The sequence below is a fragment of the Chionomys nivalis genome, chromosome 7, assembly GCF_950005125.1.
Source record: "Chionomys nivalis chromosome 7, mChiNiv1.1, whole genome shotgun sequence".
In the NCBI taxonomy this organism is placed as follows: domain Eukaryota; kingdom Metazoa; phylum Chordata; class Mammalia; order Rodentia; family Cricetidae; genus Chionomys; species Chionomys nivalis.
In genome coordinates this window covers 16,025,956-16,040,166 of record NC_080092.1, presented here as the reverse complement: position 1 = coordinate 16,040,166, position 14,211 = coordinate 16,025,956, and the positions used below count along the sequence as shown (strand labels likewise).

Below are 14,211 nucleotides of genomic sequence, written 5' to 3'. Positions count from 1 at the left end.
ATGCTCTGCTCTCTCAGTCCTGTCTTCACGGGTGAGCTTGCTGAAGACAGTGCCTACTCACGCCTCTATCCCCAGCACTGGGTGCATTGAGAGGGGTCAATTAACATAGGATGATCTCATTTCCCCAGTCCTCACATCCCTTAATGCACTGTGGTTTTTTTTTTTTTTTTTTGCCAGTCTCCTGAATTCTTGGAACCCCACTTTTCTAGCCTTTAATGGTAAGCATGCCAGGTGCCTGCTCGTTTGCATCCCCCCCCCAGCGTCCCCCGCCAGACAAGCAATGGATGATGTGTCCACACGAACAGCAGATGGCCAGAGGCCTGTGCAGCACCATGGTCGCGGCCTGCCCTCTGCTGGTCACAAGATTTCCAGGGGGCAGTAGCAGCTCAGTCCTAAGCAAGAGTGGACTCTTCATTCTTCTGTGCCTTGTGAAATCCTTTGGTATTCCACAACGAAGTCCTTCTCAAAACAGTATTTTAAAATGTGCAACAATGAAGTACGTCAACTATAAACGAAACTGATCATAATGGAAAGCAGGTGTCAGTGATTTGGGGAAACGGTCGCTACACAGTTTATAAACGACCGGAGTAAGGCAGCATGTGCATATATCTACACAGTAAACCTGATCTCGGGGCACAGGCCTTGTCATTACAATTTAAAAATGAGTTAAAGGGTGCAGTGTGGAGTGTTTCCACCTTTAACCCCAGCACCAGGGAGGCAGAAGCAGGCGGGATCTCTGAGTTCGAGGCTTGTGGAGGCCCAAAAATGTGAGCCTATTCCACCTTGCCTGAAGGTCAGAGAATTTCAGCTTGCTCAAAATTGTTGCCACCACCCTGGCCAAATGTCAGAGAGTTGGGGAACTTATTTCTGTTCCTTCAAAGTTATTTCTTATTTCTGTTCCTTAAAGGTCTGTTTCTACGTCAAACAAAGGTCCCAACCTAGCTTCAGAGCAGAGAGTTCTGCTCTCTCAAGGTTATTGTCAACAAGTGTGGCTAATATCCAGACCTTGTGTTTCAGGTATTGAGAAGTAGGCCTGTTTCTACCTCAAACTGAAGTCTAAGGATCCATCCAGCTAAATTCCTACTCCCTTGGGGAGATAACAATGGATTCCACCCAGGGAGTGCTTTGCCTACAGAATGCTTTGGTCTAAGGTGTAAGTGTTACTTGTCTTGTTCTAGCAACAGAACGCTTAACTAAGAATGTAGCCCGCAATCTTCAACTGGTCTGTTCATTTTCCTTGTATCATGTTAACGCAGTTTTTTTTTTTTTTTTTTTTTTAAAAAAAACTTACTCCTACCTTTTGGCACTGGGGTATTTTAAGCAAATGGAAGTTAAATGTGAGTGGATTTCAGTATTCACTGGAACTCCCTCGAAGTACGATCCTGTGTTTCTGTTTCACTATTTTCACTCATGTCTTCGTTCTCTTTACTTATTTTTCTAATCCCCATGCTCCTACCCTGCTAAGTGGTGTACTTGTCAAAGCTGGTCTCCGATAGAGGCTAGCCTGGTCTACAGGGCAAATTCCAGGATAGCCAGGGCTACACAATGAAACCCAGTCTTAAACAAAACAAAACAAAACAAACAAACAAAAAAACAAGCAAACCAAAGAATGATACTGAATAGCCAGAGAGCATATACATCTTTCCTCTCTCAACTTAAAACAGAAACTGCAAAGTGTAGTCCTCTGCCTGATGGAGGAGGGTCTTGCTAGGCAAACCTGGGGAGCACGCCTGTTGTTCCAACCAGAAAGAACAACACTACATGCAAATTACCTTGTTATTTTATTAGAAGCATATTTACATTTTTTTTTGTTTGCAAAGAACAGTTTACAAAAATTTTACACGGCAGTTGGAAATGACACATTACATCTATCCTTCATGAGGGGAAATATAAGTTAGTTACATTTACTCGGCCGAAGACATCTCTGCCTGTCCCTATACAGAGAACATTAGCACGGGGCATGAGGAATACTGCATGGGCCTTGTCGGCAGCAGGCATTGCACATATGCTAAATGATAAGGCTGGGAGACTAGGCTAGACCCCACTCAAAAAGGCACAGTAGAGCAACCAGGGCTCAGGTGGCACTAAATATGGAAGTGACAATCGCACAAAGGACCAGGAGGATAGTATGAAGGATAAGTCAGGAAATGACCAAAGCCTTTACCTGAACCACAAAACTGGAATTTTGCCTAATAGAGCCACCCCTGGACGCCAAAAAAAAAGAAGAAAAAAAAAAAACAAACCGATTGTAAACAATGACAGAAGCAGCCCTGCCCACTTCCATCGCCGGGTCCTGCAGGTGTGCGCAGTTTTGTTTTCTCAGTCACCGTGCACCAGAGAGAACAAAGTCAACTGTTCCTCACGACCCCCCAGTGTGAGACCCGAAGGCAAGCTGCTGTTCGCTACCCTGAGAACTATCGCCTTCCTGGACTCTCTGAGTTCCTTTACCGCACACGAGATCGGGGAGCCCTAAGCCCTGTTTTCCTATCTTTCTAGCCCAGTCCCTCCTAGGCACCCAGTTAGCATCCAGGGAATTGCCTCAGCATCAGGCAGCTGATGGAGAAATCCTGCTGAGGTCTGAGCCCCTCACCAGCCTCAGCTGCCTGAGTCGGCGGCGGCGGCAGCAGCAGCAGCAGCACTGGGAAGTGACTTTTTAAAGTGTCTTCCTGAGGCAGCCAGCCATTTACATCTGCTTTAATAGAGCACAGAGGCATCAGAGTCAAGAGAGGTTTGTTTTATCAGTGAACACAGGCTGGGTGGACAGTTGATCTTCTAGGTTGTGACACACGGTGGCCTGTGGAGCTCAGCATCTCAGAAGGCCACCTGAGCCACCCAAGGCCCAGAACCACAGAGGCTCAGTATCTTTGCTTCTGCATGTTCCTGGGAGTGGGAAGAAGGAAGTCCAAGGGCTCACGAGGCTTAGCTGAAATGTATGATGGGACCCCAGGACGGGACCAGGGCAAAGGCCGAGAGCCTTCCCAGGGTACCTGCAGACAAGCGGGCGAGGGTGAAGTTGGCATGTGCCAGGCAGCAGAAGTTGGCTGTGGAGAGGCGTTTACTCCTGAACACAGGATCCTGGGTGCAGCCAAATGAGTTGCAAGCTGGCAGTACAGCCTGTGCCTTCTCTGGGCCCTGGTGCCAGCACACAGCATGGCCCCACCAGCTGCTCCACCTGCCATGCTTGGTGGCCCAGGATCAGGCTCAGGAGGCAGCAAGCAGGTTCCATAGGAGGCCAGGGCAGAGGCAGTCAGGGTGGTGTCAGGAGGCCAAGTCGCATGCGTGTGTACATGTGTGTGTTTGTGTGTGTGTGTGTGTGCCCAGCAGGGTGAACATTTCTGGTTTCCCTTCCTCTATTCCGACCCCCACATACACAGCGCCTGGCGTCAAGCACCAAGTGAGCTGGCTGAAGCAGGGGAATGAGGACGCCCCTGAAAGCTGGCTGCTAGGGACTGAAATGGCTGTTAGGGATGCTTTCGGACACTGAGAGGAACTGCGGTGGGGCGGGGGGGGGGCACGATTTAAGGATTACAATAAGGATGCGTTCACGGTGACGTCATTGGTAGTACTTATGCTCACAAACAGTAGAGCTGGTGTTTTGGCAAACAGGAGGGGGCACACCCATCACGCCTGCTCCCTGACCCCCAAGAGCCCAAATCACTTTCAGGTGATGGGAATGTGAGTCTCGACGAAGTCATCCACCAGAAGCACCGGGGCAGCTCTGTGGACAACTGGGGCACTGCAGGCTGAGGGGCTGGTTCGAGCAGGCACAGAAGCAAAAGAGGTCCTGAGTGACTTGTTCATAGAGGCTTGGAGGCCCCAGTGGTCATGCTGTCACATCGCCCACCACAGCTCAGAGATGGGGGTATTAGGAAGAGTCCCCAGAGCTGTAAGGGAAGAACTTGCTGGCTCTATTGGGCGTGGTGGGTCCGGGTTCCGCCTCCTCACTCAGTTTGAAGAACATTTCCTGTTCCCGCTTCTTCTGGTTCAAATCCTCTTCCAGGGCCTGGGGAAGAGAGGGCAGATGGTACTCACTGGGATGCCAATCGTTCCAATAGTAAACAGCACGGCCTTCTCTGGACAGCTCCCACCCAGGCTCCAGGGATGGGCAGAAGGTCTCTCCCTTCCTCTCCCTGAGGTGAGCACCCCCACGTCACCTCTTGCCAGGAACCTTGTGACATGCTCACAGGCCCAGCATAAATCCTGAGGAAATGCTGGTAAAGGAGTCAGGGACACAGACAGGACTCTCCTGGCAGGGAAGAGCCAAATGAATAAAGAAAAACCAGGGGAGAGGATCTAATAGCAACTAAGTCAGAGATGGCAGACTGGCGCCACATCCTTATCAGGGCACTGCGCTGGGAAGACAGGCCCCTCTGCCCCCTCTGGGGGTCTGATCCTAGAAATATCAGGATTTCAGAAATCCTCAGGCCACAGGAGGCTGCTTTCCACACAGCACAGGAGCGTCCTTTGGTTACATGCTCACTTAACCCGACAAACCAGATCCCACCAGAAAAGACTTCCCGAAGATGCTGAGACAGCGCCAGTTCAGAAAGGAAGTGGAAGAGAGGGTGGAGAACACGGACCATCAGACAACTTGTCAGAGGAGAAACTGGATTTATGCAAAATCTTTACTTAAATGCTCGCAATTAAAAAAACCTGAAAAATCACTATATTGCCTCAATGAAGTGTAATGCGTTTGTAAACCGCCGAGCCCAGGGGTCCAGTGTGTGGCCCGCAGTGAAGGGGTCACTAACAGTTCTCCTGCTGTGTAGGCACAGGATCATCTGGTAGATCACCCAGTTTCAAACCCAGGAAGAGCTGAGCATGCCCACTCCAAATGGCCAGGATGTTCCCAAATCTGACAACTTTGAAGCGCTAGTTTGATGCTGCAGTGAAAAATCCACCTCTGACCTCACAGGGCAGGTGGCGATCAAAACGTGGGTCTGCCAAAAATACCCTCTGGCGCAGGGCAGTGGTGGCGCACACCTTTAATCCCAGGTAGAGACAGGAGGATCTCAGTGAGTTCAAGGCCAGCCTGATCTACAGAGTGAGTTCCAGGACAGGCTCCAAAGCTACAGAAAAATCCTGTCTCAAAACAAAACAAAACAAAACAAAACAAAACAAAAACCCCTTCTAGCTGTGTGCAGGGACCCAGGAGACACAGCTGAGTTTCTCTAGACTGGGGTTTGTTAAGGTGTGAGCATGGAATGTCAGCAGAGGCTGTGCCTGAACACTCACGCCTCAGGCAGGTGGGGTGGCTGGTGAAGCCAGGGTCACGGGTGGGGGGCGAGGTTGAGGGGTATAGTTCTGCTCTGTTTCCTGCCATCCGCCTCTGATGTGACCAGCGTCTCAACCCCCAGTGTAGCCAAAATAAACCTACTGTCTGGTGTTCCACCACAAGACGGGAGAAGTAACTAAGGGGTCTTGTTCCCCAGACATCTCATCATACATATGCAAATATCCCAACCTTGGAGACGGATCTGAAACCCCAAACCAAGCATCTGCTGGAGGGACTGAAGCTCAAGCCTCGCCTCCTGCCCACCACAAGCATTCCGAGGCAAAGCCTTCGAAGCGGGCAGGGCGCGTCTCCTGCTGTGCGCCAGACGGGTAAACATTTAAACAAATTTTTCTGAGAATGTCACACACGAATACTGTATATACCTCATTTCTTCCAACTCCCCACGTGTCCCCCACCACTTCCTCTCTAATCCGTGACCTCTTCTTCTTTGGTTACCGTTATGAAGTACATACATGTATGCATGCATATATCCATATGTATATGAATACAGCCTGCTGAGTCCACTTTCTGCTGCTCATTTGTATATGTGTTAGAAATGATTGCTTGGGGTTGGCTAACTTCTCGGGGGCTGAACCCTGAAGAAGACTGATGCTTGTCTCGGCAGCCATTTAACTCGCTCTAACTCTTCATCTAGAGAGAGGCCATGTGAGATTTCCCGCACCCACGCTGGACTGTCAACCTATATTGTCACTGCGCAGACCGTGCTTAAGTGATATCGTTGAACTCTCATGGGGGCAGTTTCCCTGTCTATAAGGGAGACACTCTGCTTCTCAGACCAGAGTTTCTGCTGCAAGGCAAAATCAGCCATGCAGAAGGCAAACGAACGGGTTGCTTTCTAATCAAACTTCTTTACAAATGGGTAGCCGGGCAGACTTAGCCCACAGGCAGCAGTGTGCTAACAACAGCTTCTATGGACACATTTTAGAATGCAGATAATAGGTCTGCATTTTACCAGTCTAAAGAGGCAAACTGAGGAGGGAGAGCCGATGACTCTGAGGCTCCGCTCTGTCCTCACAGTGACCCCCAGCAAACCAGGAAGTCTGGCTCACTTGGAAGGAAGTCATCTGAATTCTTCTAAAAATACTCCGCAGGGCATGATATAAGGGGAGGACAGTGCTCAAGGCTGCGGACCCACAAAGCAAAGGCACAAAGGACCATCACCTCTGGGCCACCGTGCCAGCAGCCTCTCAAGCAGCTGTGACAGAATCCTGCCCTGAGGCAGTGCCACAGGCAGAACGCAGGGCCAGCTCACCAAGCACAGGCCTGCAGTGCTTCCAGGAGCCCAAGTGACTACCTCAGGTCACGGGCAGCTGCTGGGAGAGATGACTGCTCATTTTCAGGATGTGCCCGGAAAAGGATGCCCAGAACTGGACAGGCGGATGTACGTTCATTCTGTGATGCAGAGCCAGCGGAAACACTGTGTACCTGTGGGCTTGGCGTCACAAGTCCCAGCAGGCTACAGCCTGTCTCCAGTCCAGGTACACAGTGGCTAAAAAAACCCCTCAGGACATCAGGCCAAGTGGGGCACAAGGTCAAGGGTAGTTTAAGGTGGCTATGCTGCTTTGATACATGCTGTGGGCGAATGACCGCTAAATGGTCCTACTACCTCATCTCTCCCATGACCGCACTGAGGCCTGCAATGACTGTGCTAGTCACTTGTCATTTCTGCAACAAAATACCTGTCAAAGGCAATTAAAGGAGGAAACTAACTGTTTTGGTTCACAGTCTGAGGGTCAAGCCCATCATGGGGAGGTTAATATGGCAGGAGCAGGGGGCACCTGGTCACACTGCTCAGGCCCTGCAGTGAGGAGTCTGTCAAAACATCAATGAGCTAAGATGAGTTCCTTCTCTACAGCTAAGGGCCCAGTCCAGCCTGACTCCAGCCTGCGAGACCCTGGAGATACCCGGAGAGACCCCCAACTTTGGAACTCTGTTACTATAGAGTTTGATAAAAAGTGTGACTTAAGCTGCTAAGTCTATGACTGTTTGCCTTGGTGCGCGTGCTAGGCAGGCGCTCTCCCCTTGAGCTGTACACTAGCCCAAGCACACCAATTTAAACATCAGGAAACCAATCCAGAAAGTAAACTAGCTGGTGCTGGCCTTTGATCTCACGGAGTGACTTCCCGGGAGAACGCCCCACAAACAGGGCCTCCAGCCTGGCGGCATGACTGACTGACTGCTGCTCACGACAGGTCCTCTGCCTCCACGGGGCAGGGGTCCTCTGCCCCAGGTGTATATGGACCAGTGCGCAAGGAGGCTGCTATCCGAGGGTACGGAGGGCTACCAGCGTTCAGCACAACAGGTAGGTAGGTCCTGTCTCTCAGGGACAGACCAATTTTAAGGATGCCACAAAGCAAGGATCCAAAAATAGGGAGGCTTCAGATGTCCTAGGCAGGCACCTGTGGCACCCACCAGCCCAATTGGGTACCTTCTTACGCGGCCGCAGCTTGTCCCGCCATTCCTTCAGGCTCTGGTTATGACTCTCATCCAGGGCCTTCAACTTCTGGGTTTCATGTTCTACCAGCAGGTGACACTTTTCATTCTGGAATAGGCAGAAAAAGGGTGAAAGTGAGGATGCAGAAGCCCGGGGAACCAGACCCCCTGCACCCTCGAGGGCACCGCAACTACCATGGGCTTATTATGCCTTAGCCATTATCCACGACTCTTCACATGGTAATACAGTTGCAACAAGCTGCAACAAGCAATGCCTAGAGGACTATTCCAGAACACAGATGGTAATAGTTTTGAGTGGGTAAATTTACAGAAAATTTGCGACTTTCTTCTGTGTGTGTGTGCATGCACATGCACACGTTGGTGTGATGTGGAAGGTGATGTATGCTGTGAATATGTTTTATTGTCATTGGTTAATAAAGAAGCTGCTTTAGGTCAATGGCTTAACAGAGTAAAACCAGGCTGAAAGAGATATATAAAGAGAGTAGGTGGAGCCGGGCGGTGGTGGCACACGCCTTTAATCCCAGCACTCAGGAGGCAGAGGCAGGTGAATCTCTGTGAGTTCGTATCCAGCCTGGTCAAAAGAGCTAGTTCCAGGACAGGCTCCAAAGCTACAGAGAAACCCTGTCTCAAAAAGAGAGGAGAGAGAGAGAGAGAGAGAGAGAGAGAGAGAGAGAGAGAGAGAGAGAGAGAGAGAGAGAGAAGGTGGAGTCAGAGAGAAGCCATTTAGCCACTGGAGACAGACACGCCAGAACCTTGCTGCTAGGCCATGAGCCTCCTGGTAAAATATAAAGACTAAATGGCTTAATTTAAGATATAAGAGTTAGCCAGAAATACGCTAAGCTATTGGCCAACAGTATTGCAAATAATATAGTTTCTAAATGATTATTTCGAGTCTGAGCAGCAGGGAATGAATGAGAGGCCTCCGACTACGTGTGTGTGTGTGTGTGTGTGTGTGTGTGTGATGTGTGCATGCAGGCCATGGTGGACATGTGGAGTCACTTCTCCCCTTTGCATGGTTCTGGAGGTCAAACTGAGACTGTTAGGCCTGTGCACGAGTGCTCTGGTCACTGAGCCATCCCACCTACCCTTCTGTGGATTTCTTCTGACATTGTCTAAATTGTCTGTTTTTTTGTTTGTTTGTTTGTTTGTTTTTTTTTGGTTTTTCGGGACAGGGTTTCTCTGTGGTTTTGGAGCCTGTCCTGGAACTAGCTCTTGTAGACCAGGCTGGTCTCGAACTCACAGAGATCCGCCTGCCTCTGCCTCCCTAAATTATCTGTTTTTTGCAGCCTATCCTGGAACTCGCTTTGAGACCAGGCTGGCCTTGAACTCACAGAGATCCACCTGCCTCTGCCTCCTGAGTGCTAGAATTAAAGGCGTGCATCACTACTGCCCGGCTGTCATCTGTGTTTTTTAAAAAAGTTTTGGGCTAGTGAGGTGACTCAGTGGGCAAAGCACCGTCAACTTGGCGACCTGAGTTTGGTCCCCAGAACCCACTCTGGAAGGATGACAGAACTGGCTCCCAAAAGTCCTCTGAACTGCACATGTGTGCCAGGGCGTGCCCAAACTCACACATATACATTTGTACATAATAAGGAAATAAATAAACTGCAGCCTGCAACTCCTGGTCTGAAGCCACCCTCCTTCTGATACCTTTCAAGTGGCAGGACTGGAGGTGCGTGCCGCTGCAGGTGCGTGCCTGCACTACAGGTGCATGCTGCTGCAGGTGCGTGCTGCTGCAGGTGCGTGCTGCTGCAGGTGCATGCCGCTGCAGGTGTGTGCCACTACAGGTGTGTGCCACTGTATCTAGCTACAATATTTTTTTTTTTTTTTTTTTTTTGGTTTTTCGAGACAGGGTTTCTCTGTAGCTTTTGGTGCCTGTCCTGGAACTAGCTCTTGTAGACCAGGCTGGCCTCGAACTCCCAGAGATCCGCCTGCCTCTGCCTCCCGAGTGCTGGGATTAAAGGCGTGCGCCACCACCGCCCGGCTACAATATTTTTTTTAATATTTATTTATTTATTTATTTATTTATTTATTTTGGTTTTTCGAGACAGGGTTTCTCTGTGGTTTTGGAGCCTGTCCTGGAACTAGCTCTTGTAGACCAGGTTGGTCTCGAACTCACAGAGATCCGCCTGCCTCTGCCTCCCGAGTGCTGGGATTAAAAGGCGTGCTCCACCACCGCCCGGCCCTACAATATTTTTTTTTTTTTTTTTTTTTTTTGGTTTTTCGAGACAGGGTTTCTCTGTGGCTTTGGAGCCTGTCCTGGAACTAGCTCTGTAGACCAGGCTGGTCTCAAACTCACAGAGATCCGCCTGCCTCTGCCTCCCGAGTGCTGGGATTAAAGGCGTGCGCCACCATCGCCCGGCTTCTACAATATTTTTTTATGGCAATCCAAGCAGGCTAAATCTGTGTGTATAATTATTTACTTACAGAAATTATATGTATAATTGTACATTTGTCTAGTTATATATTGCATGACATATGTAACTAATATATAATATCTCTTGCCTTGTGTCATTTTCTGAGGAGAGATCCCAGGCAAAGAACAAGACTGAGGCTAGCCCATCTCCACAGCACACTCTGAGGTGAGTCATCTGCTTCATAAATTTTACCTGAAATCTATTTGGTAGACAGGAGTGAGGTCCCCACTGACTCCCTGTAGGGACTCAGTCTAAGGAAGGATAAGACCTTTATCCCCACACAAGGGCCCTTCAGGTTGAGGCAGAAGAGACCCTCAGATGGGTTTTATTTTGAGCCTCAAGCTGAAAGCTTCTGGGAGTTTACAAAGTGGTCTAATCAGGAATACTCGGAGCAGCACTGTTGCTGTGACCGACTGTGTGAGGCATGTCAATTTACATGGGTCTCTCAGTCAATATTCACATAATGCCTTGAGAGAGGAATGCAAGTGCTTGACTAACGCCCACATGGAAGAGTCCCTGCCTGGCAACCACCAATGCTGGCCATTTCTTGGGAGCCTCCCTGCCTCCCCACAAATTTCCACCTGGGCCCAATGGCCTGAGCCACTTCCTGAAAGCCATAGAGAATGGAGTTGGGGACTCATTTGTCAAGAACAACAATGCCTGGCTCAGCCACAAGGGGGCCCCAAGTACCAGATCCTGGACTGGGCCTTCAGATGTTCTGCTGTCGAAGTCCAGGCACAGGTGCTACGTCTGCCAAGTTCTGATGGACAAACACCTCCTGCTAGTTGATATTCCTAACACCAGGGGCCAAACACCAGGGGCACCCAAAGCCAGGATTCCCACACAAGCAAAGGAACCACGTGGCAGCTCAGACCACTTTCAGCTTCATCACCCGAAGTCTACACAGCAATCCTGCCACACTGGAGTCATTGCCTCCACCCTACGGCTATTTTAGAGGAGGCGTGTCTGCGAGGGTCGTACAACTTATCCAGCGTAACACAGACGGAGCAGTATGGCAGGCTGGAATCGGCGCACCTGGGCCTGCCTGCCGCGGATGTGGCCCTGCTGTGGAGCCCTTGGGGAAGCTGAGGCACGGGGCTGATTACCTGCAGCTGCTGCAGCTCGCTCATGTTGCTCTCGCACTGGGCCACCATGTCCCGCATCTGGTTCTCGTGTTTCTGCTGCTGCTGCAACCTCTCTGCCTTCTGCCTCTTCTCCTCCTGCTGGGAGAACTGCAGAGAGAGGAGGGTACCGTGGGTGCTCGCCCGGGTGGCTGGGCGAGGGCTTCGTCTGCCTCTGCCTGAGTCAGTGAGGCCCCTCCCAGGGACTGGGCAGCAATGCTCAGAGCCCAGACTACCTCAGGCTATGCTCTCACTATTGAAACTCCTGTTCAGAGTGGAGACCCAGCCTCTGTCCCCACACCGGTAGGGACCAAACAAGGTGAGGGGCCTATGTCACACAGAAGACATAAAAGGAGGGTCTTGGGTAAGAATAGAGAACACCATGCACATAAAAGAGTGGGATGGGGCTGGAGAGATGGCTCAGTGGTTAAGAGCATTTGTTGCTCTTCCAGAGGACCCAAGTTCAATTCCCAGAACCCACATGGCCGCTCACAACTGTCTGTAACTCCAGTTCTGGGGATCTGACACCCTCACAGACATGCATACAGCATGCAGGCAAAACACCAATGTATGTAAAATAAAAATAAATATTTAAAAAAAGCATGTAATCATGAAAGGGACCCATACATGACAAGTGTCAAACACGGATCTGTCTGTCCACCAGGGAGGAGTCTCCTGGGCTACTGAAGCTCCCAGACCCTGACTGACTTACACGTCCTCTCCCAGGACCCTGTCCTTCCATGGCCTTACCAGGTCTTACCGGGTCCCTCTGTGATCACTCCCCACAGCCTACCGGGTGCAGCCCCCACCTGCTTGATCTTCTCGCGCTGCTCGGAGGCACTGCCTGCGCCATTGATGTGCAGGCTCTTCTTGTACATGGCCATGCGTGTCTTGCCGTCACTCCTCTGGATCTTGGGGAGCCGCGCCTTCTCCTGCTGCTGTCTAATTTTCAGCTGCTCCATCATACGCTGGTTGTAGCGCTGCATCTGCTCCCGTTCCTGGAGGGACACCAGGCCGAGGTCAGGGGAGCACTAGGCACAGAGGGTGCTTCGGAGCCAAAGGTCACCTCAGCACAGGAGCCAGGGAGTCAGAACAGCACAGCTGACAGTTCATGTCTACGGTTCAACACTATCTGTTCTTTAAAATTCTTTCTTTTTACATTTACTTATTTTATTGGGCGGGAGTGGGTTAAGCATGAGCATGGCCCTCGGAAGACAAGTTTTTCCGCTATGAAGGTTCTCGGAACTGAACGCAGGTCATGAGGCTTGGTGGCAAGCTCCCTTATCCACGAAGTCATTTCACCAGCCCTGGTTTTTCTGTTGTTGCTGCTGTTGTTCTTTTAACATTACAGTGTCCCCGACTACTGATGGTTTGACCCACAGTTTTCAGACTTCACAATGGCATAAAAACAGTGTGACTCAGCTGAGCCCAATTTTGAATTTTCCTGGGCGAACAAAATCTAGTTCAGTATTCTGGATACCAGGCAGTGGCAGCGAGCCACGGCTCTGGTTGCTCACATGTTCCTGAGGGGACATACCCCACACTGGGCGCCCGGAGGGCAGGCAGCTGAGGGACATTTGTATTGTTATCTTCAACTCAGGATGGGTGTTGGCAATAGAAACCCCTCTACAAGTCAATAAGCATCACCCTCTCTGTTCTTTCTCTTTTTTGGGGGTGGGGGTGGCGCAGTTTCAAGCAGCCCAGGACTGGTTTTGAACTGACAGAGCCCAGCACTGAGGCGTTGGGGTAAGCACAGGAGCCTTCTGCATCATCTACAGCCCTCACACGACTTCCTTGATTTCTGCCCCTCAAGCAGGGCACCCAGGAGACAGTCACAGCAGCCCCTCCTGGGTGCCTTCATGGAGCCGCCCCGCATCCCACCCCGGCCTCACCTTCTCGTGCTTGCGCAGCAGGTCATGCCGCTGCAGGAAGTACTGGTCCTTAAGCTGCTGCTTCACCAGCTGATGCCGCTCTTGCAACTGGTGCTCCTCCATCTCCCACAGGGCTGCCTCACGCTCTGTGGAGGACATGCCACCCACACGGTAAGGAGTGGACGGGGCCGGAGACGAGACAGATCTCCCACCCCCTCCCCACCCCGTCAGGCTCCTGCTGGGACTGATGACCAACCCGGTGCTGGGCTCAGAGGAATGGGCACCTAGGCTATCTCATTTTTATTTATTTATTTATTTATTTATTTATTTATTTTTATTTTTTTAAATATTTATTTATTTGTTATGTATACAATATTCTATCTGTGTGTATGCCTGCAGGTCAGAAGAGGGCACCAGACCTTATTACAGATGGTTGTGAGCCACCATGTGGTTGCTGGGAATTGAACTCAGGACCTTTGGAAGAGCAGGCAATACTCTTAACCGCTGAGCCATCTCTCCAGCCCCGCTATCTCATTTTTAAACCACACTGGCTGATCTGAGTGGAGCAGAAGAAACTAAGAGATGACGAGCTCCCGCAGCCTGGGAGCTCAGGAGCTGCAGCAGGTCAGCAGGCAGGGAGCATCTGGAGCTGGGATGGGGACAGAGGTCCCAACTTCCTCCTCTACCAAATGGTACAAGCATACCCTGAAGAGGAAATGTTCTTCACAGGCACTGTTAAGGAAAAACTACATTAATGCCCCTTCTTTTCCACTGGGCAAACGAGAAGGGCTCTGAGGGAGAACCTGTGTGGAGATGATGCGGGTGAGACCATCCTGTGAGGAAGCAGATCCTCAGAGGGCAATGATCTGCTGGATCCTTGGGCTTCCTTGCCTTTCTGTTGCTTCTAAGCCATTTGGGCTTGGAACTCACTTGGAGTAGCGTCAACAGATCAAGACACATAGGAACTCTCCCCAGGGGTTCCCTCACTACACGTTAGGCTCATAATGGGAGCTATCCTATAGGCGAGGACAGCATGAAGTCGGGGTGAAATC

At 50.6% G+C, this 14,211-nt stretch overlaps 1 protein-coding gene across 1 annotated transcript in view; it reads right to left on the bottom strand.

Annotated features, from left to right (window-relative positions):
- Positions 1-1,774: 1,774 nt before the first annotated feature.
- Positions 1,775-14,211, bottom strand: part of Stk10 (serine/threonine kinase 10) — a 101,280-nt gene continuing 88,843 nt past the window's right edge. Inside the window, exons 15-19 of the mRNA XM_057774393.1 lie at positions 13,181-13,305; positions 12,098-12,286; positions 11,274-11,399; positions 7,725-7,838; positions 1,775-4,003 (exon numbers count right to left, since the gene is read on the bottom strand). Coding sequence (XP_057630376.1) covers positions 3,866-4,003; positions 7,725-7,838; positions 11,274-11,399; positions 12,098-12,286; positions 13,181-13,305 — 692 coding nt within the window. The 3' untranslated portion in view covers positions 1,775-3,865. The remainder of the gene's footprint in view (positions 4,004-7,724; positions 7,839-11,273; positions 11,400-12,097; positions 12,287-13,180; positions 13,306-14,211) is intronic.